The sequence below is a fragment of the Mugil cephalus genome, chromosome 6, assembly GCF_022458985.1.
Source record: "Mugil cephalus isolate CIBA_MC_2020 chromosome 6, CIBA_Mcephalus_1.1, whole genome shotgun sequence".
NCBI classification, from domain to species: Eukaryota; Metazoa; Chordata; class Actinopteri; order Mugiliformes; family Mugilidae; genus Mugil; species Mugil cephalus.
In genome coordinates, this window is record NC_061775.1 from 11332113 (window position 1) to 11355275 (window position 23163).

The following is a 23163-nucleotide window of genomic DNA, read 5'->3' on the forward strand; positions in this document are numbered from 1 at the left end:
CTGAAAGTACGTCAGACACAGATGGACTGACACAGATGCAACCGGGAGGTTTTCCTAACCAATGGCTGTTCTCATTTTGTCTTTGCAGCTTGTTGATGCAGCTCCACTATCCAGCTCACCTGTTGTACCGACACTTCTGTTCTCACCTGCTCCTGGACCAGGTAATGACTGTCCTTAGCCAAGGCTAGGTCTCAAGCCCCATCTTTGCCAGTTGCCAGAGCTGAGTTTCTATACCGCAGATTTTGGTGCCCAACAGAAATCTTAACACCAGCCCTTAAACAGTGTAAAGGCCACAGGATTATGGGCAGGTTTAAATCCTTGGTGACATCCAGGCCTTGAATTTTCCTAAGCCATTTAGGCTTAAAGAACCTCCAGCAACTTCCTTCAGAAATAATGCAGATGAAGATCTTATCAAGGTTCTCATTGGGGTTGTCAATGTCTGCTTGTGATTAATAAACCCATCGGCAACTCTGCACTGAATTTGGCACCATTGGGATCCCAATCTTCTGCTTCAGAGTTGATGTACTTCTTCTTGAGGGTCTTTTCAAATAAATGATTGATTTATCGATTGGATGATTTTTAAAATGGGACAGTTCATATTAATGGACGTTTACGTGTAAATATGAGAGATTATAAAATTAAATATAAACCAAATACAAAATCAATAAATAATTATGATTAATAAACAGCCTCATGGGTTATCGCAGCATGTGTTGTGTGTTTTGTGCTGAGGCGTAGCATGGTGACAGCATCTGGCAGTGGTCTGTCTAGTGGTCCTTTCCTGGATGCTGAGCAGCCTCCTGCCTGAGGGAAAGTGGGGTAATTAGTCCGTGTGCAGGGTGGGCGGAGATTGTCATGATGCGGGCCGCCTGGTCCCTGCAGCTGCTGATGTAAACGCCTAGTATGGGTGGTAAGATGCATCCAGTGGTTCTTTGTGGAGACTTTTCCACCCGTTGCATCATTGTGTGATGCAGGAATTCACCACGCTCTCAGCAACACACCTCTAGAACGAGGATGAGGGGATTCAGCGCTGCCTTCTTCAGCTTCCTCAGGAAGTACCAGCCACGACGAGCCCTTTTGATAATACAAGAGTTGCTACTACGCCAAGTGAAGGAGTTGGTCAGATGTACTCCAAGGTAACTGAAGCAAGGAACCAACTCCACAGCTGCTCTTTGGTGTAGGGAGCCATGCCAGTCTCACAGTCCACAATCATCTCTCTAATCTTCCTCTCATGTACCACCTCCCTATTTCCTCCACCTCCTGCCTATAAGCTGGCTCTTTGCTGTTTGTATCATCTGTGAACTTCACCATGCGGTTGCCTTGATAGTGAGCTCTGTAGTCATGTGTCGTCCGTGTGCAGAGCAGCAGGCTGAGAATTCGGCCTCGAGGGAATCCGGTGTTTGGGATGATGGGTCAGGATGTGGAGTTGTTGATTCTCACAGACTGTGGTCCAATTGTGAGAAAGCCCCAAACCCAACGTCAGAGAGGTGGAGACATCGGCCGTCACGTTTAGGTGCCACATTAATAAAAATGCACAATTTTTACGTCTGCAATAAAGCAACCGAATTACGCTTCAGTGTTAAATCTAGACATGAGGACGTCATGTTGAGTTGCACAACAGAAAGGTTTCAGGCCACTGCGTTCAGATTATGTGGGGTGAGGGATGCTGCTCGGCTAAGGATGATTTAGGCAGAAAGACAGACAGAGAGCAGGCGGTCCTGTGCGCCTGGCTGCAGCAGCATGTGACTGCATGTGGGGGGCAGACAAAGACACACGGCTGCTGTGTGTCTGCAACTTTCAACCAGCCTTTTCTCATCTGTCGATCCGTATCCTTCCTCCTTTATTTTCACCATTAATTGCTACTGTAACTACTGAAGAGCTTTTCTGCACTTCTGCTTCACTTCAAAACACGTATTCAAGTATTAATTGAAAGTAAATTATATAGCCCCTTTGGTACAATAAGCTAACAGGAAAGTCCAAATACAAACAGTAAATTTTTAAATGAAAAGTGGGGGCACCTATTAATTTTTGAAAAAAATAAGTCAGTTTTATCAGAATAAAACTAGATTAATTTGATCCAGATTTCAGAGAAATGGTAGTCTTTAGCTAAATCCAAGAGTACACATAAATTTCATAAACTGAAGCTCAAGTTACTATAAATGGTATGGTACTGTGTGGATCAGACAGAAGTACATTACAACCTACAGCTGGGAATGGCCAGAGGCATGCGGACTTGTGAGGCATGCTTAATAACTGAAAAAATTCCTGGAAAGGCAGCGTAGGCGAGGAGCTCAGAGTGGACAGCGCGGAGACTGAGACCACAAATCCACCTCAGAATATATAAGTAAGGTCTTTTATAGGTACGGTTGCCTAAAGCTTTTCAGAGCCGCTTTAAAATCTTGAGCCTGAACGTGAAATATGAGTTAATGTTAAAGAGATTAATGCTAAACAAAAAATAAAGCTGTCTCCAAAACCGGGCACGGGGAAAGAGACATTGAATTAAATTCCTCAAAGAGGTAGTAAAAAGCTTTAATTTCCATTTATAAAAACCTTCAGTATGACATACTACCAAAAAACTAAAACAATAGATGAATTGTTCATTTTTGTTAAAAAAGCCTGAACTACTTTGTAGACATTTTGTGTCTGTTTGGAGTAAGTGTTGTAGTCACTAGTCACTTTCTAACAAGGAATAGTAAATGTTACTTCATACAGACGCCCTGACCCATTGGCCTGTTGACCACTGAGGCCCCCACGCCAGTGACCTTTACATGGTTTCATGTCATGCTACCTTGGTTACTGACTTGGCTGTGAGCCATTTCTGCCAGAGTCCTATTGAAATGGCAGTTGTTGCTCAGACCCTCGGCCATTGTTGCAGTCAGAGTGGCTGGTCTACTGATCCACAGAGGTCACTGAGCTGGAAGCACATGATCTGCTTCATCTACAGTACAGCGAGAGGAAGGAGAGTAAACGGAGGGCACGCCCCGAGCCGAACGTGGCTACAGCATCTGATTCGTACGAGTCTGCTGAGCAGTGTGACAATAGAGTGGAAGCAAATATGCGAGGTTCACAGCTGAGTCAGAAGAAAACCTCATGCAAATCTTCAGTGGCAGCTGAGTTTCTTGTTTTAAGACTTAAAATCTGATCCAGGTTTGAAAACTTTTTGACATCCGTAATTCCATCTGCAGCTTCAGCTGGAGCGAAATACAACTCAAACGGCACTTCCCAAAATTGGGTTTAAACTATTATCAATGGCAAATATTCTATAGATGATGTTCAGAAATAATCATAATCTACATGGACCGGGAATGTGTTGTGTCTCTCGTTTGGCTCTAGTGTGTTTTAACTATTGGGCAAAAATATCTAGATCCTTCACTAAAGTGAAAGCACCAACACCATGATGTACATGTACTAATGTTAGGTCCTACAGGAAGTCCTTAGCAACTGTAATCAGTTGATTATGGTGAGAACAGATTAAATTACATTAACAGATTGTTAGTCCTGATGTGTGTTATGTTAATTAATGTTATTTTGGAGTTTTAACCATCATTTGGATGAAAATTCCTTTCTTTTAATGTGTTACTACCATCCGGTCTTATGTCCTTTCATAAGTGCTTGGTTACATTCATCCAAGAATCCACGAGTCCTTCCATTCAAAGCCTCTGGCCTACTCTCCTGTGCATGTGATTGCTCTGTTCTCACTACTATATCTCACATCAGCCCACAAGACCAGTGTGCGGTCAGCCCCCCCGGACATCTTCCCCGTGTAGCTTTCATCCTCTGGTGTCACAGGAAACCCAGAGTCCAGACCAAGCGACTCCAGCCACTAAATGGGAAACATTGTCTTCCCCAATTTCTGAGAACGGGGGAGGCAGAGGTTGGAAGTGTGATCGTTTGGTGCGGGAGAATTAATGGAAATTTATTTTCGTCACTGATTTTTCTCACTTCACTGCACAGATCATTTTCACAGGGGGGAGGTTTTAGTGGTGGGAGTTTCTAATTACTTAGGTCCTTTTAGTCTGGTTCACTGGTGTTTGCTCATGGATGGCAGGATGTTAAAATCCTAATCTGCTCTGTTGTGTTGGGTCAGACGCGAATGAATTAAGAGATTAAATCAAAGAATCACATTTTTTTCTTTTTACAACGCCCTCCAAATAACAAATTTGGACCATTTTGTGAAATGAAATACATCATGGTGCTGATACACCAGGAGAAATATGTAAAAAACAAATAAATAACAATAAGTTTGGATTCGATTTGCTCTCTGTCTATTTGACCTGTGGGTTTTGGGCTTGAACACAACAGCACAACTCTAACCAAAGAATACAGGGTCGGGTCTCGTTGGCATAGGGTTGATGAGACTTTCTTGATTTGCCAAAACAGCGTGAACACATCCTAAGCTCATTACTTTGATGGTCTATTGATGTGTGATCAGTCACTTCTTCCAAAGGGGAAAGTCTTGAAGCTACGAGGAACTTTTGGAACCAGAAAAAGCAAACTTCCCCCCACACAAACTTGTGACCCTCCGACCTTTTCTTTACTAAATCTTAAACCCTTAAATCTTCACCCAGCAAACTCCCCCTTCCCCTTACTAGCGCTAATGGCCTTGCATTTGCACAAATCTTTTTAGGACAAATTCACCATAACAGTTAAAACTAAACACAGTAGCCGTCCATGCTATACACATTATTTAAGTGATAAGTAGCGATCTCATTATAATTCCACCAGAAATAAATAATAACAAAAATAATAGCATTTCTTTGTGATGCTGAAGTCTGGGGGTGTTTAAGTTTTCCTGGAAACCTCTCTGTCTGTGACCTGTCTGACCTTTCTACACCTTAAATTTGTGGAGTTGACTCGCGCTGCTATAATGAATTAGGCTCCATGGTTCATGCACTGCCCGAACAAAAAGTCGCACTCTAACATTTCCTTTGACCTCCTTTAGCTCTCATTACAGTAGCATTTGCCGTGGAATTGTTTCGATAAGACGTTTCTGCAATGTCAATATTTATTTCCATGCAGTGTTGCATTCAGTTTTCATCAAGATCTTGTGTTTATGATGGTCTGACCACTGTTCTAAGTCTTCTCCAGCACATCCCAAAGATTCTCAGTAGGTTTAAGGTCTGAACTCTGTGGTGTTCAGTCCTTGTGTGAAAATGATGTTTCATGCTCCCTGAACCACTCTTTCACTATTTGAGCCCCATGAATCCTGGTATTGGCATCCTGGAATATGCCCGTGTCATCAGGGAAGAAAAACTCCATTGATCTAATAACCTGGTCATTCCGTATATTCAGGTAGTCATCTGACCTCATTCTTTGGGCATAACATTGCAGAACCTAGATCAGCTGCAGTAACCTCTGCTGTCCCTCCCCACAGGCTGGTACTGACACTAGACATGATGGAGGCATCACTTCATCTGCCTCTCTTCTTGCCCTGATGCCCCATCACACAGGAACAGGGTAAATCTGGACTCATCAGACCACATGACCTTCTTCCATTACTCCAGTGTCCAATCTTTATCCTCCTTAACAAATTGAAGCCTTTTTTACCGGTTAGCCTCACTGATTAGTGGTTTTCTTTTTTTCTTTTGTTTTTCTTTTTTTCTTTTTTACTGATCATGATCAATTATTAGACTTTTTCCAACCACATTTATTCCTCAAAGATGATAGTTCACCACTATCCTTCCAGTTTTTAATAATGCTTTGGACAGTTCTACTGTCCAAACTCAATTTTAGTACTTACTTCTTCAATCTCCTCAGATGTTTTCTCTGCTTGATTCATGCCATTCATGATTTGACCCTTCTCAAACAGACTAACATCTTTTCCACAACCAGAAAGAAGAAATGAGAAGTTTCTTTTTCTTTTCCCCAGGCAGCATATATGACAACTTTCCCTCCTGGAAAACAAAAGCCCCTATTAATCTAGTTGCAAATGTCAGAGTTATGAGAGTGCAGCGATAACTCCATTCACATATCCACATGACATTTTTATTTCTAACACGTCAATCAGGGTCAAAATTGAGCGGTCTCACAAACAACATTTCACGGGTGGATTTGGAGTGCAAAGTTGCCGATGTTGGGGGCTAATAGCCGCGGGGAGTTAGTGAGAAAAGGAAGGAAGGAGGGGCGACAGCACTGACTAAATGGGAAAGTTTTCTGTTAAGCTGCTATTAGTGGAGAACAAGTGGTGCCACTCCCCCTGAGCTCCTCCAGACCCAGAGCGCTCAGGAACATCTCTCTCCTTTGCTGGGTAGAGCACAGGAGAGGAGAAGAAACACCTCCGCCTCTCTCTCGTCTTCAAGCACTGTGCTCAAATGCAAAAGCAGAGAACCCAACAAAGTCCCAGCTTCCACAACAACACATCTTTTTTTTCTTCTTCTTTTTTTTTTTTTTTTTTACAGGATCATTAGTGTGAGTTACTTGCAATTTTGACGGTTTTGGAGGTTCATTATCCAGCATCACATCTACTCTACTATCATCATCATCTTCATCATCACTGACCTTATCTTCATCTTCATAATTTAAAACAACCTCTGTCATCATTTGTCACGGTAAGAGTTCTCATCCTTCATCTCTGTCTCATTTTTATTTTTTTTCCACAACAAATGCTGCACTGTATTACACTAGTGGTCATTGTTTTAGGTCTTTAGGGCATTATGTCCTAATGCGGTTGTACAGTACCAGAGCAGCTTTGTGAAAATTCCTTCATTCATTCGACTAAACGTAGATGGATCAGTGCTGAATGGATGAAAAGCCATAGTTTGTTTTACATTGCAACTTCCCCAAAGTCAGAAAACAGAAAAATAAGTCAATAGTACATTAAAAGTGCAAACGTTTGACAAATTTAATCCTTCTGTTCTAGACTTGTGCACTGTGGTCGCAGACGTAATCTAAGCGTGATTTAGTTCTAATCTTGAATTTTTAATTGCTGTGAAGGAGGGTGGAAAATTTAAGAAAGCAGTTTGTGTTTGCCGTCACCCACCGCCCACAGGCAGGGTGTCACACAAAAAGGCTCTTTTTGCTCTTTAACGAGGCCCAACACAAGCATTGGACAAGCATATCATAAGAATTATATCACACGCGTAACGAAATGAAATTACACACGCTTGTGACAGTTACTGTACTGAATCTGAAATACATAAGAAACTGAAAAAAATGCTGGTGCTCATAAATGCAAAAAGAGTTCTACATATAAAATCAATGGGAGCGTAACGTATAAGGGCCCACTTTGTGACGTACCGCTGCAAATAGCTGAAGGATTAATGATCCGACCCTGTGTTGACCAAACTGTAGTCTTACTCCTCAAAGAGGTATTATCACGGGAAGCTCAAACGTCACACGTGAGTTCCTGCTGCCTTTCATGTGGGCAGTTCTCCCCCCCTGAATTCATGCAGCGTTTGTGTAGACGAGGACACCCACGTCCGCTGCAGCTGACTTCATCCACTGACCTCATGCTGTGATTCATGGGTGCTGAGAGCCACTCTGACTTTCCTCTGTATTACTTTAGCATAACAATAGCTGAAAGTATGGAGTAGCCTCCATCACATCTACAGTATTCTGGGGCTTTGCCAGTAGTGAGGGACAGGGGATATCTGCCCCAAAGGTAAAGCTAGATAATATTTACATTGTCGTACTTAATATACTTAATGGCTGTGATGCAACACTTTAATATATATACAGTATATTTATAGTATTTTTCTTATTTCATAGTGTTTACAGTAGCAGTTTATTCTCAGAAAATTCTGCTCAATCTGCTCCACAATTCCTGTGCAGTGTTTAAGGTTAAATCCAGCCATTAGGAGTTGGTGGTGAACAAAAAGAACCAGAAACACAGCTTCAAAGGGTTGTTGGTGTGCTAGCCATGGTAGCGATATCAACTCAACCAAATGTCACCAAATGTCCGAAACCAAAACTTTGTCTCCTCCTCCTCCTCCTTAGCATCGATCTCACCATGTATCTGGAAAACAAAAGCAACCTGGAAATTGAGATGTCACAGACGCCGGCCCAAGTCCACCAGGGCAGGAGCACCCTGAGGACGCCAGAGGCGGTCGCGGGGAACTTCGGGGAGCTGCGTCTGCTGCAGGGGATCTCAGAGAGGAGAGAAACCCAGAAGCTGCAGCAGTCTGCAGTTCTGCCTTCGGGACAGTGCGTCATCCACACGGAGGGCTTCGTGCCCGTTCGACAAGAGGACGGGTATGACTGCTGCAATTGTTTCCGCCCTCTCTCGCGGTGGCTAATTGAAAAGAGTGTCATCCATTACACGCAAGTAACACTGGGCAGAGAGCTACTTTTACGGCTCTGATCGGCTGAATTAAGTGTCGGTGGGTGGTGTGAAAAAGGAGCGGTTGAAATTCAACTAAACCAAGTGTGAACAGCCAAAGCATTGTTATCTAGTGGCACGACTGATGAGTAAGTAAAAGAATGGATATACTATATATATATATATATATATATATATAGTATAGATACAGTGGATGGCCTGTTGTTTTTAACTTCAAAGACATGAGAAGGATTAGAGCCGCACATGCAGAACCATATTTCCTATGGCCTGAGGGTTAAATCCTCCGGTGGATCTACGATATACGTAGAAAAGGCTCGAACTCTGGACTTTCTCACACACACACACAGACTTACATGCATGTGATTTTGGGCGTATATCTCAGACGCTCAGGGGCTGCTAATCTCAAGCCCGTGGCTGTTGCGTTATCGGGATTAAACTGGGGAATTTTTTGCTTCAGCTAATTCAAAGTCGCGCATGACGAAGAGTGGACTACAGCGGATACTGTACAGCCTCGAGGTGGGTCAGGCTGAATAATTAGACAAAAAAACATTTTTTTAAAATGACGTGAAACATCCAAAGGTTCACTTCCAAAAGGCAAGTGAAAAGCTAAATGAGTTCATAAAAGAGTTTCTAGTTTCTCAGAGACAGTCCTTTTTGTTCGCCGCTTCCAGTACAAAGTAATAAAAGCTGTGAAGAAGTGCTGCTGTTAAACATCTGAGAACGATTGCTTCCGACAAGTGGGCAATATTTTTTCCGGCCAAGAAGCTCACATCTCAAAAGAAAAAATGCTGCAGCCGTAGTAGGTGTCAGGTTTGTCTCACCCTTTTAAAATGTGTTTGAACACACAATTGCAGTATGACACAGGATTAGGCCAAATCTATTCATCTTAAAGGTTACAAAGAAAAGCCAACTAGATTCAAGTATAGTTTTCTGTTTTGTGGTTTAGGACAACAAAATTAATCCTACTGCGAGTTCAAACTTTAAAGCGGCTATCATTTTTGTTTTTATATTAGCAAAGACTAAACTGCTTTGTGAATGAAATCACTCCCCATAACAAATCCACAAACAATCATGACATAACTCTGCAGCTTTCTTCAGTTTCGTGGAGGATTTTCCCTTTATGGTCCACAACTGGCTGCTTTGCTTTACTCACTTCCCTCATTGGTGTCAATTCCATCTGCATCAGCAGCCAGTGAAAAAGCTTCACAAATGCCAACACCGGAGGGGAACTGATGTAGAGCCCGACTGACTAATTACCAGTCCATGGCAAATCACTGGTTATAGCTAACTGGTTAGCAAACAATCACCTGATTACATGTCTTTAGCCTCAATTAGCTCCTTTTAGCTAGTTGTCAGTTTAGTCTGGCTGTGTTTCGGTGCTGGGCAGGTGGTGTGTAGTGGTTTTATATCAACAAAAACCGAGAAAAACAGCAACGAAATAAAACCTGGTTAGACACAATACATACAACAGCATTCAAAAGTGACCCTGTAACATAAATGTCTGTCTATTTTATGTTAATTTTAGTCACAGTCAGTAGCCATTGTGGTGTCCTTAGAAGACCACTGTAAAACCCTCTCTAATTTCAGATTTAGTTTTTGTCGTCTGGGTTTAATATCCTTTAAAGACTTGTCACTAAAGTGCTGTTTCTCTGCCCAGCCACATCAGTGGGATCAGAGTCTGGTCGGAGGGGGAAAAAAAGAGGGGAGATAACATTTGTAGACATGCAGTAAATCTCTTTATAGTTGTGTAAGAGTATCGAAGGGGATTAATGAGGCAGACTTCCCAAGTGTAATCTCCTCCTCCTTTATCCAGTACCAATGCCACATTCATAGCGTCGAAGCAACCGACTGTCTTGCCTGCCACTAAATAAGGCATAATGAGTTAGAGAATTTTCTAAACCGTGTAACAAAAACTGACGCACAGCCTCGTAATCCTCTGGGTAATGCATTCATTAAAGCGCAATACGTCGGGAAAAGTATATAATGTAAAACAAATGCCCGCTTCTGTGTGAAGGAAGTGCACAGACTCAATTGAAGGAATCAACCCTTTTGACAAGCGTAGAGTAAAAACACCTCGAGAATATAAGATGAGCTAGGGGGGACCTTTAATTTTTAGGTTTTGAGTCAGTCAGTGTCTATTTCATTGCTAATGCATTGAGATGACAGTGGAGTTGATTAAACAGTGAACAAACGCATTATTCATACTGTATTTATATATATATATATATATATATATATATATATATATATATATATATATATATATATATAAAGGTACAGTGTGTGTACGTGTGCTCCTCCAGGCGGCCACTTGAGGGCCACAGTGCAGCAGCAGGGTGACTGAAGACCCTTTAATGATCTCCTTAGGTGCGCAATCACCAGCTGCTCACCCACCTTTATAGCACCCGCACGTCTGGCAAGTCACTTCCTAACACAAGTGACAGATGAGTGTCAGACAGATCAGTGTTCACAAACACACTGCGTTTTTTTTTTTTTTTTTTTAATTTTTTGCCACTTTTACACTCTTTGTTTCCTATTGCATTTTCAGATACAGGCACAACTTCAGCGCCGTGAACATTCTCAGAGGGAAAACGAGTTCGGCCAACCTTTCAGAGAAGTCACCTCTGCTGAGATTCTCTCAGGACGACAGGTGAGTTAACTGCTCAGGATTCAGGATTCAGGCTGTACTGAAAATCTCTCACGGAGCCACAGGCTGCTCAAGATTAAATAAATCATTGACATCGACAACCCACGGCGTAACTGTTGCTGTGCACAATTTGTGCACTCATTGATAAGCTGTTTATTTACCTAATAAATCTGAAAATGTACTCAGCTAAACAGTTTTGGTTATTACTCATTGTCAAACATGCGAGTTAAATCAGATGACTGTTACTGAGGCAATGTTTTTATTCTAACAAAGCTCACAACTGAGATTCATTGCAAATGACTGCTGCATTGACCAACAACCACTTCAACACACTTCAATAAAATGTGGAATATTTGAGGCCCACTGTGATAAAGTGCCCACTCCAATAACGTGGCGGCAGCAAAAGAAATATAAACCTTCCTGCTAGCAAGTGAGCACCAGTTTTGACTGGGTGCCCATATTTTACTTTGTGGGCTGGAATTTAGCTGGGTGTACAAAATCTGTGCTGGTTTCAGGTTCTTTTGGTGGATTTTGTAAGTACGTTTTAATGCTGTAGTTAAAGTACTAAATAAATTTGCGATCTAATATTTTGGGGAGTTAAGTCGAGCAGCTTTTTTTTTAACCGTCGGCTGCATCTGGCAACAATGATAAACACGACAGCTGTGGGACTGGCTGAAATGTGACTAAAGACAACTCCAGGGACGTGAAATGAAAAGTGATGTGAAATGCAAAAAGAGCTGCTAAAAATTCTGTTCAATTACTGGATTAATTTAAGGAGTGTTAATATAAAAACGAGAATGATGAAATAAGTTCTCACGAGTTGAAATAAACTCATTTTCCAACTAATCTATTTGTTCAATAATATAAACTTTGGGACTCCATAACCCAGAACTTTACCTAAGTAGTTTTTTCTTCTTTAAAAAAAAAATGGGATTATGTACTTTGGTTTTAATGTTGACTCCCAATCTCACCAAACATGCTGCTAGTTTAATGAAATGGCTCAACTTGGCTGTTGTACAATCCGTTTTACATTTATTCAATTGACTGTTCAGCGTTAGAACATTTTTATTTTTATTTTTTTTCTCAGTTTGAGAGATTTGAGAGCTCTGCATCAGGTGTCTTTAATGCTGCACAGGGACTACAGCGATTCAATGCCTGACAGTGACTGGCAGTGATTATTCTTTTCCAGTATAACCTACATGACCCTACATGACCCCAGCTTTGTCGGAGGGGATGAGCCCTGGGAGAATGGCTCCCTGGACGTGGAGAGACGGTATCGGCTGGGCAGCGAGGTCAACAGCCTCTCCCTGTCCCGATCCAGCTCCTCGGAGAAGAACGACCCCCTGGACAACCTCAACCTCAGCTTCAAACTCACCAACAGCGTGAAGTGAGAACCAGGGGGCAAAAACTGGAATGTTTTATATCTGATTAGATTCAGCTGTATCGTTAGTGTGCTGAGTGCAGGTTCACTGCCAATGAAATACAGTTAGCATAGGAGTAGAGAAGATACAGGTATGCATCCAATATCTTTAAGACTAATGAAGATGAAAGTCACACCGAAGACTAGAGATAGTCTAGTCTAAAAGTCTGGACAATAATCCGATTTCTGTTTTTTTATGTCTTCTACTAGCTATTCATTTTGAGAGATTCATCATGCTTTCCCTTTGTAACTATCATCAATCTAAACTCTACTTTACTATTTTTTTTTCCAGATGTTGCTTCCGAATCTCCAAAGTTGCCGCTATGTTTGCTATTGTCGTTCTGTGCAGTGTAAGTATTACATTAAGTTATCAATGCTGATTTTTTTTTTTTAATACCCATTAAAATCCTATTTATTTGTGGAAGATGTTTACCTTAGCTTAGCATAAAGCTATTTAAACAGGGCTTTCAAGAATTCAGCGTGGAGTGAGATTTCTTTACTTGGGAAAATATCCTGCATCTATTGTAAATAATAACAATAATATTAATAGATTAAATGATAAAGTGATTACCAGATCGCGGACTTCCACTTCCGGCTCTTCTTTGACGAGTGCACACATTCGCGAATTTGTGGAAGGCGTGGTTAGGGCGCTCCTATTTCACCTGGCAACGACAAATACTATCTTCTGATTGGCTGATTGTTCGCTGATATTTTCTGATTGGCTGATTGGTCGCTGATTGAAGCAGAGCAGCCTGCCTTCGTCTCATCTATTCATAGATTACTAATCTCTTTTAAAATCACTGCTAATGACATTATTTATATCCATTTTTACTCACTTTTTTGCGAATTTATTGAAATGCGTGTTTCTGACTTGAGAACCCTGATTTAAAGCATATAGTGACCTTGCTATTCAATCAAGTAAACATATAATTGTTTAAATACAGATTAGGGTGGCAATGTTGTTCATGCTTAACTAAACTAATCGCCCCCTGGCTTTTGATTGCTCCATCAGATTAAGTTAAATGAAATATTTAATTTAGGACCTCTACTGTGTGAAGTTTAATAAGTCAGTTTACGAAAAGTAATTTCCCCCTGGGTTCAATAAAGTAATTCTGACTCTGATTGGCTGACGTTATACATCATAATAGGCAAACGTGCCTCGTTTTTAACTTTGATTGGTGCTGAGCAAAAAATAGGCTGATGGTTTTATTCTGGTTTCAGCTTTTCTTCAGCATGTATCCGGATCGAGACAACCCATGGAGGATGTTGGCTGTCTCTCCCGCAGAGAGTTTCTGTATCCTTTCCCACTGCATTGTCTTAGACAAATGAGGCTACTTTGTGTTATGCTCTGAGATTAGAGACAAAACAAGTGGGCTGCAAAGGGCCCCGCAGAGCGTTAATCAGGCCACAGTCAAAAGGAAAGGGGTGGACCACGATGCAGCTGTGTTTTACTTTCATTATAAAAACATGCTGCAGAAAATAGACTCCACTGGCAGATGATCAGTGCTGCAGGAGGAGATAGGTAATGGGAGTGGCAGGAATCCTAACAGGCGAATTAATGATTAATCCTTCAATCCTTTAGTTTTCTTTTGTTACATACTTGTTTGCAAATGCTTTAGTGCCAGTCTCATTTCAAATACACAAACATGTTTCTCTTAATGGGCCGCGTCTCACAGCAATGAATGTGACAGATTTTCGGGACAATGCTTTGCTGAAGCTACAGGTGGCAGGGCCTTTCGCAGGAGGGATGATAGACCTCAACGACGAGGAGTACATCCTGGTCCAGGTGGAGCAGGTGGAGCAGCCGGGACAACGGAGGAGGAGGACCCAGCAGGTGAGATACTCTATGAGGCACATTCCCTTTGCAGTGTCATTTAGAGTAAAAACGGTGACTGATGTATCTTCTGCTGTGTGTGAACAGGTGATTCATAACTGGACCATCCCTCTACATCCTGTCCGCAGTGACCAGATAGTGTTAACAAAAACCTTTGAGATGCTCAACAGGTGCGTAGAACACGATACGACAGTCTCTGAACAAACTGATTTTAATGTGCATGTGGACTTATATGCAGAGCTCTAGCTCATCGTACTTCAGGTTGAACAAAAACATGTTGCACCTGTAATTGCACCCACAGTGATGCCATAATGTACTGCCCCACCCTGGAGCCTTTGTATCACTGCACCAAGATCAAAGTTTATTATGACGTGCAGTGAAAAAGCTTCTTACAACTGTCCTTGTTAAAAGATTTAGAAAAGAAAAAATAAGAAATTATAAGGCAATGTAGTAAAAAAAATTAATATATTACAGCAATATAAGAATATATAAGACAGAATAAGAAAAACAAACGTACTGTATGTCAGTGTAAGAGAAATATATATACATGTATATATAAAAGTATAAGAAAAAATGTACGATAATAATAATAGATGTGCAAGGAAGCTGCAGCTGAGGTACAGTGTGGATGTGTTTTAATTAGAATCCACAACATCAATATAACCTTAAGGTTTAATCATAAAATAATGATGCACATAAATCATTTCTTTCTTCATAGGATATTATTGAGGCTAATGTTTTGGAATGGCATTGGAAATCTACAAAAAAAAAGTAGTAATCCTGCTTCCTCTTCTTTCCCATGTTTACTGCTGTGCCTCTAGCCGTCGTGGAGCCGCCTGTAAATCAGTGCAAAGGCGAGAAACCTCGGGCAAGATGAGTGCAAGCACATGAGCAAAAAAAGAGGGCGAACATGTAAATCACTGCTCCATAGTTGTTCAAAGTTGGTCTTTTAGCTGCTTTAAACAATTTCAAATTATAAATAGCTAAAGTAATAGTTTTCATTTATTGATTATTTAATTTTATGATCATGCACAAATATTTCATCTTGTGTCAGTAGGAGTTTTCTGTTTAAGTGGATTATGGGTTCATCTCCTTCTGTCTCATGATGTTACAGTACTGTATACTGTTTACTGTATAAAATATTAAGGCTTTTCTTTTTTTTTTTGGTGATTGCATTCAAATGACATTCAATTAAAGAGCCACATCGACATCATCCTCGCTGCTGTGCTGTGTTGTTTCCCGCACAGTGACCCCATCGTCATCACGATTCAGTCCTTCCTGCTGGATAATGAGGTGGTGCCATTGTCCATGACCCACCAGTCGCTCTACGTCAGCGTGGAGACTCAGGTGGCCATCGCTGGAATCATCCTGTCTGGGGTCTATGTTCTCATCATTTTCGAGGTAAACGACCTGTGATGCTCACGCTGATGTGCGGAAGTCCTGTGTGTGGAAATTAAGAGCTCGCACGCAGTAGAGTAAACACAGGTAGGCTGTGTATACATGTCAGATTTATCACTCCCTAACTTGTTCAAACGTTTATGGCAGAAGGCGGATATATCCGTCTTAGCCCCTTAATTCAAACAGCCCTTTTCACAGAAATCATTTAGATGTGGGTTATAAAATTAACTATGGCTGAAATCCATTTAGCTGCTTCAGTTTCCGGTTCCTGATGTTGTTCACGCTGGCCCTCTGTCACACTGTTATGGCCTATTGGGACATTTGAAGAGGACAGAGCCATCATTAGCTTTATTTTCAACACCTGTGGTTTTCCTACTCTGCCAAATCCAAAAAATAAAACAAAAACAAGCTCTATACATAAAAAAACAAAGGACTTGAGAGTCACGTGTAACCAGTATGATGACATGACTTTCATTAAGATTTTAGGAAGACCTGGAGGCCACAGCAGGGATGACCTCAGACAAAAAGAAGAAAAAAGCATGAATTACCAGCGTGTAGTTCAGCTCCTGTAATATATTGAACTTTAAAAAAAAAAAAACTTTTAAGACCTGGGTCTGTTGCTCAAAGTTAGTTTGGGTAGCACAGTTTGATTGTTCCTCACTCTCAGCTCACTTAAAAAAAACAAATATTGATGGCATAGCCTACTTTGCACAGGCGAATCCATTCCTCGTTCCTCTTTTATTCACATGCAGTTTACCTGGATTTATAGTGTAGCACACACAGTCTGTCTTTCTAGCTGGAGAGCTTGCTGATTTCCTGTTGACTCCCTGCTTACACGAATAGTAAGAACTAAAATAACCACATGGCTTTATATTATATCGGTGTATTTTTAAACTGTTAGAAGTCTGCTGCCATCAGATTACTCAAGTGAATTTTATGCCAAGTGTCCTGTGTGTCACACTGATGGTAATCCTACAACTACGGAGTCAGTTTGTTCCTCGGAGAGTGACCTACTTTCCTGCAATGCAAATGTTAGAGGAGTCTGATAAAAACCACCATGCTTATCACAGGCCTCACTGCTGAATGAACAGGATGCACTATACATGACGATGGAGCGTCATGGATTCATCCTCAGTATCTCATTGACATTTCACGATATTTCACCCTAAAGAAAATGGAAAATCATTATAGACTCTGTGGAGGCTGGGCAACATTTCCTTGACTCATCTTACTGTAAAGGCAGATTGCGTTTTTGAGAATTATCTTCAAGGATGTCTCTAAATTACATTAGCTAAAGATGTGCGTATGGCATTAGGCTATTTCATAACAGATACAAAAAGGAATAAGCATAACACTGGCACCACAAAGTGATAGTCAGTCTACACAAAATAAGTATAGTAAATAAGTCTATCTATCTATGCATAGACAATAAATGTTTTCTTTTATCATGTGTCCAGAGTTAATTATTATTAGCTTGTTGACAATGTGCAGGTTTATTTAGTTCTGAATATTTAAATGTCGTGGCCTTCTTTGACTCGAAAGCATTACAGCAATAATTTCTTGTGTATCTTTTGAATTTTTAGATTGTGCATCGCACTCTGGCTGCCATGCTGGGATCTTTAGCAGCATTAGCTGCTTTGGCTATCATTGGTGATGTATGTCTCTTTTACTATTTTTACTACGTTACTTACTTATTGTTTGTCAAAATATGATTGAGCAATCTTCCAACAGTCTGAGGAACTAGCTAGAAATTAACTGGACAGTTGGTTTTAGCTAGCTACCGTAGCTAAACTTGGAGTGAAAGGTAATTGTTAAATAACAGTGAAATATCATATACCTTTTCAATAATTACTGCTGTAGCTGGCCTTACATTATCTAACCTAAAAGCTAAACAAAAAAAGGCTGCAGCGTGCATCTTCTTGGTCATTCGCAAATCATGGAATTCAAAATGGCTGTCACGCAACAGATGATGCAAATCAATTCATGGTAAAAACAAAAGTGTACAATTAATTGCACAATGCATTGTTGTATTGAAGGAAAGCAAACATGCATTCAAATTACAGCACCACCAATATGGATATGAATTGCATGTCTGTGTTGTGGTTGAGTTGATAACACACTGATAGGGCTCAGACTATTGAGGCTACAGGACACACCATTAGATTAATTAACTATACCATGACTATACCAAAACATGTAATGCATCCACCTCCTCTAATAACAGGAAATACAGTAAGTGAACAGATGTAATTGGATCATTGGCCAAAGGTCCAAGGTCAGTCATAATAGATTTATGATAAATTTAGCAATCAATAAATATTTAGACCTGTTCCAAATCAGCCCTACACAGTTTTACACATATATGTTCCAATTTGCTTTACACTGGTATGTAGACGAGGGCTTTATTATTGCACAGATACACTAATTACAGCACACCTGACACAACACTGCTGACACGTTGACTAGTCCAATTAGATGACATTTCTTTTAAGAGGGGAATGAGTTTCATTTGTTTGCAGGGTTCTGAGATGGAAATGTCAAAACTTTGAAAATCGTTTTCAAAATCGAAATGTATGCATGAAAACCCACAGTCGTCGTTAATGACATTAATTATCGGTTCCAATTTGAAGCTACTGGGTCTTTGTGATTCACTGAGACACTTTGGGAGCAGAGCCGCCGTCAGTGTTAGTAGCTCCACCTGTGTTTTTCCTGCCACAACAAGTCAACGTGTCGTCTGTGGAGAAAGATTTACAGCACCCACAGCAGTGATCTGGGCCAGGGAGGAGTTATAGCAGTGCTCAGACACAGTTGCTTTTGCCCCAGAAGTTTAGGACTGTTGACACATACACAGTACGATCTTTCCTTTTAGCTAATTTTCCTTCCTTCATAGATTAAATAATTGTTTATGAATCCCTGTTAAATGTAATTATTGCCTCCCACAGCGACCCAGTCTGGTTACTGTGGTGGAGTGGATCGACTATGAGACGCTGGCTCTTCTGTTTGGCATGGTGAGTAATTCAAGACAGTTTGTTCTCAACAAAACATTGGAGCTCAAATCTCATATTGAATTATTATTATTATTATTATTATTATTATTATTATTATCAGGGGTTAATAATAATTTGAATTAATTCTATATAAAACACTCATTTCTAGCAGATTACACCATTATACACATGGAATATAATTCTGCTCCATTAATTACACTGTACCTAAATGAGGCACAGATGGTAGCTTCCTTTGGAAAATATCCACTCACAACAGATGCTATACTGACATTATGTTCTGAAACTTTCAGAAAATATCCCATAACTAAAGAACTTTTAAAGGATATTGTGCATTTATGTATGCCACAACACAAGTTCCACATCTTTACAGCTGTCCTTAACGTTGCCTGAAAAAAAATCTATGTTATTTTACTGTGGTGATATTTCTTAGTAGCTGCCTTCTTGTATCTGAGCATGATGTTTTTATCCGTGGTGGCTGATTTTGAAATATCAGGGAGACACATAAGCGTGTTACATAATGGGAAATGTTTTATTTTTTAACAAATGTATCCTGTTTCTCACAGATGGTGCTGGTGGCGATTTTTTCAGAAACAGGCTTCTTTGATTACTGTGCTGTGAAGGTGAGCCGACTGAATACCCACAGTAATGTCAATAAAATTAATAGGTTCTGCAGCATTTGCATGTTGAGCTGTCCCCACACGGACACAGGCTTTGAGCTAATACTGAAACCAGCACTGGTTCAGGACGAACCTGTAGGTTTTAATACAGACTTATCTGACATGGCCAAGATTTAGGAGAACCTTTGTAAGGTTGGACTGGATTTGATGTCTATCTTTACATCCTAATCTGACAAGAAGGACATTTCGTGGAAAGTTCACAAAACCAGATCTTTGAAAAAAAGTGTAATACTCATATTTCTTTTTATTTGTTATTACTGCACTTGCAAAATCATATGTATTATCTTTACATTCTTAAACTTGTGTAAAATATGTAAAGTAATTATACTTCTAGTGCTACAGTTCCACATCCACACCTATCCCACAAATGAAAGGGGAATACACACTCAAATTAGTCTGTTACTCTGCTGTGGATGATAAGATCTTCATTTTCTCTCGACAAAGAAGGTCAAGCTTTCCCACCATCAGAAAAACAGCTCTCGGGTGCTCTGCTTTAATCCTGAATGTTCGCTGCAGATGGTGGAGGAGGGCGAATGCCTTTATCCTTCAGGTACAATCAGACCTGGAAAACAGGGGGATCATGCAGGCTCATGAATTTTAAGTGTGAGCTGGAGGAGGGCAGACACTCCGAATTAAAATACCTTCTCGCAGAAGAGCTCGGCGGCCCTCGCACAGCACGCTATTAAATAATAATAATTAAAAAAAAAAAAAGTGTGGCCACCCTGATGTTAAGACAGTTGTGTTATTATTAAAGTGTCATGTCTCCAGAAACGTAATGCAAATGTTCCATTGAAACACAGACACATTTTACAGACGCCCTTGATGCTTTGAAACACGTCTCAGAAGTGTTGCGCAATCATTACATCTGACTTGCTTCAGATTTTAAATCCCGTCTGTGGAATGAATTAAAACCCGCCCATAATGGTTTATTAATTACTTTTAACCTTGTCCTGTCATTGTATGTCTTCACTCTGCAGGCTTACCAATTATCCAGAGGAAGAGTGTGGCCTATGATCATCATCCTCTGTCTCATCGCTGCCATTTTATCAGCTTTCCTGGATAATGTCACCACTATGATGCTCTTCACCCCTGTCACCATAAGGTACAGTGTAGGAACAGCTGAAAAAACTTCCGCCACGCCCGACAAGCTTGATAACGTTGCTGAAAGCAGAGCTAAATAAATGCCATCTTTTCTCTGACTGGAGCTGAGTATATTCCAGTCCATGGAAACAAACGTTACATCCCTAAAAACAAAGCCACCGCCAATTAACTGTGGTGTAATGAAATGAAATGAAAGTGTCTCTTTTTTATGCCTCTGTGTACGCTTAACAATTATTACGCTCTCAAAATAACTTATTCTGCCCTGGAGTCAGACAATAGACGATATCAGAATGAAACCAATACACAAAACACAAATCTGGACGAATCTGAGCTCTAATCTATTACCAGGCCAGCACCAGCGGTGCTATCCTGCACTGCCGCCATGCTAAAGGACCAGTGCTTTTTATCTTCCAATTCCATTTTAATATTCCTGTATTTATTCCTCCCACTTGTTGCAATCTAATCGGTGCTAAAGGGCTTTTCTGTCTCTATCTGATTTTGCAGGTTGTGTGAGGTGCTTAATCTAGACCCCAGACATGTCCTGATTGCAGAAGTAATCTTCACCAACATTGGAGGGGCCGCCACAGCTGTCGGAGATCCACCCAATGTGATTATAGTATCAAATCAGGACCTGCGCAAAGAAGTAGGCACTTTCTCAGCTCTCTGCCTAAACATGCACTAAATATGCTACCGCCGCTCAGCTCAGTGTAACTGACACATGAACCAGACATCTAGTAAAGCACGATGGGCCTCTTGGTAATATGTGGTACTGGTGAATGAAAAAGTAAGGAACATGACCCAAACAGATTATGATTATATGTATGTACTACTAAGGGCTGCTATCACCATTTTAGCATATTTCGATTTAAATGTAATTTTATTAGTCATTACAAACCTGAAAGTGGTTCTGTTGTTGCCAATGCCACAGCATCCACATCATTCAACATTCAACAAGTTGAAATAAAGTGTACAGTAACTGGAGGTTTATGTTTCTACATTGTAATAGTGATTTGCATGTAAGTCATTAAAACAAGATTAAGTTTTTGCTTTAATTTTTTCTGCCCTCTATTGGTTAAAACTCACTTAATCACTTAATTCCCCTGGAAATTTTGTTAAGTCTGGAGTTTTTGTTTAAATCGCTGTTTTTTTTAAAAAAAAAAAAAGACCTCACAAGTATTTTACATAATGTTTTAAATCATGAACCGCATCTTTAGGTTTTTAACAGTTGCCAGTACGAGCATTTATTAGGCACTTGAACATGTAATAATTCTGACTACTTTCTTGGGGCCATTTCATGGGATATACTATGGGATCAATTCTGTGCCAAAATCCATGTGCATAAAAACCATTTTCAGTTCACCCTCTGCATGATCTCAGTCTCTCTGTACACATTCGCCTTCTACATGCTCTCTGCAATTTTGGCACTCTGGGGGTGAGCATTGAATAGACACAAAATTCAAGAACTGGGGATCAAGTGTGGAGAATGTTTTTATAATGTTAAGAAAATAACACCATAGGGAACATTTTTTCTGGATATTAAATGGCATAAGGCATGGCTAATTCCTTTTAAATTCTGTCACAAATAAAATCAGAGAATTACATTTAAAAACATTACATAACATATACCCATCTAACACATATATCTCAAAATTCCTTGCCATCGATAACAAATGTACCTTTTGTAAAACTGGACCTATTGCATGTAGCAATACGTTATGGAAAGAACTTGAAAACTACAAACAAGCAACATATAAAAAACATATAAAATCAACATTGAAGGGAAGAAAATGATTACTTATTTTCAATAATTCATAGAAAACAATGTACCATTGTCAATCTTTATATTTTATTCGGATTTACATTTATTCACATCCATAAATGTAAATTTCAAAAATCATCCCCACTATTTAAGTTGTTTTTGATTGAAGTGAATTATTTTAAATCTAAAGTCAATAACAAATGGAAAATGTGTAACATTGATGAATATCCATTTAGAAGTTCTCAAACAAATGTCACAGAAAATTATGAAGTCTGTCACACCAGGGTTTTGCTTTTGTTTTTCTTCCAAAGAGTGGTCTTAATGTGCACTGAAAATTTATTTTTTTTTTTTTAGTTTTTTGTTTTTTATGGGTTATATGCGCATGGATTTTGGCACTGAATTGATTCCATACATGTTTCCACTGGCTGGCAACAGGAGCGTGGGTGAAAAGAGCAATAACACTGGTACACAGGAGAAGGACAAATAATGTATTTTAAAGAGCACTTTCCATTATCAGCAAGTTAAATCAAAGCACCTGCAGAGACAAAAATGTGCACGGTGGCTCCCTCAAGGTGAGAGTTACTGGCAGCGTCTGTTCACCTCATACAAACTGATATAGCATTTACAGTACATACACACTGACAGCGCACATATATGTATTTTTCCTATATGTTGTGAGTGTGCACTGTGAGTAAATGTCGTCATCTGTGTTTTACGGGAGGTACGATCTCTAAGTGTTTATGCAGTCATGGGCTGTGACCCTTATTTATATTGATGCGCATGTGATGAATGGAGCAATTTATGGTTGTTGCTGCAGCCGTCATAAATCATAGGAATTAAAAATGTCAACGCAGTTGGAAAAGACACTGTTACTGGCTAGTGTCACAAGCTGTAACAGACTTGCTTTAGCAATGTTCTTAGTCAAATATGCTGTTTGACAACACATATGGACCGTTTTTTTTTTTTTTTTTTGGTGACTTTGGTTAGTCTTTGATTCAGCTTGCGAAGGAGACAGTGCCACTCAACCCACTCACAATAATA

General features: G+C 40.1%; 1 protein-coding gene across 3 annotated transcripts in view; it reads left to right on the top strand.

The window, feature by feature from the left end:
• Nucleotides 1-23163, top strand: part of oca2 (oculocutaneous albinism II) — a 47369-nt gene that overhangs the window by 154 nt on the left and 24052 nt on the right. Inside the window, exons 2-16 of one of the 3 annotated variants that reach the window (XM_047588300.1) lie at nucleotides 89-161; nucleotides 6399-6548; nucleotides 7936-8190; nucleotides 10827-10928; nucleotides 12115-12312; nucleotides 12638-12695; nucleotides 13567-13639; nucleotides 14022-14179; nucleotides 14267-14349; nucleotides 15427-15580; nucleotides 17161-17232; nucleotides 18520-18585; nucleotides 19149-19205; nucleotides 20240-20364; nucleotides 20868-21006. In XM_047588300.1, the coding sequence (XP_047444256.1) occupies nucleotides 7949-8190; nucleotides 10827-10928; nucleotides 12115-12312; nucleotides 12638-12695; nucleotides 13567-13639; nucleotides 14022-14179; nucleotides 14267-14349; nucleotides 15427-15580; nucleotides 17161-17232; nucleotides 18520-18585; nucleotides 19149-19205; nucleotides 20240-20364; nucleotides 20868-21006 (1527 nt within the window). In that variant the 5' untranslated portion in view covers nucleotides 89-161; nucleotides 6399-6548; nucleotides 7936-7948. Of the gene's footprint in view, nucleotides 1-78; nucleotides 162-6032; nucleotides 6549-7935; nucleotides 8191-10826; nucleotides 10929-12114; nucleotides 12313-12637; nucleotides 12696-13566; nucleotides 13640-14021; nucleotides 14180-14266; nucleotides 14350-15426; nucleotides 15581-17160; nucleotides 17233-18519; nucleotides 18586-19148; nucleotides 19206-20239; nucleotides 20365-20867; nucleotides 21007-23163 lie in introns of those variants that run through there. The other 2 variants (XM_047588302.1, XM_047588301.1) reach the window with 2 other exon arrangements.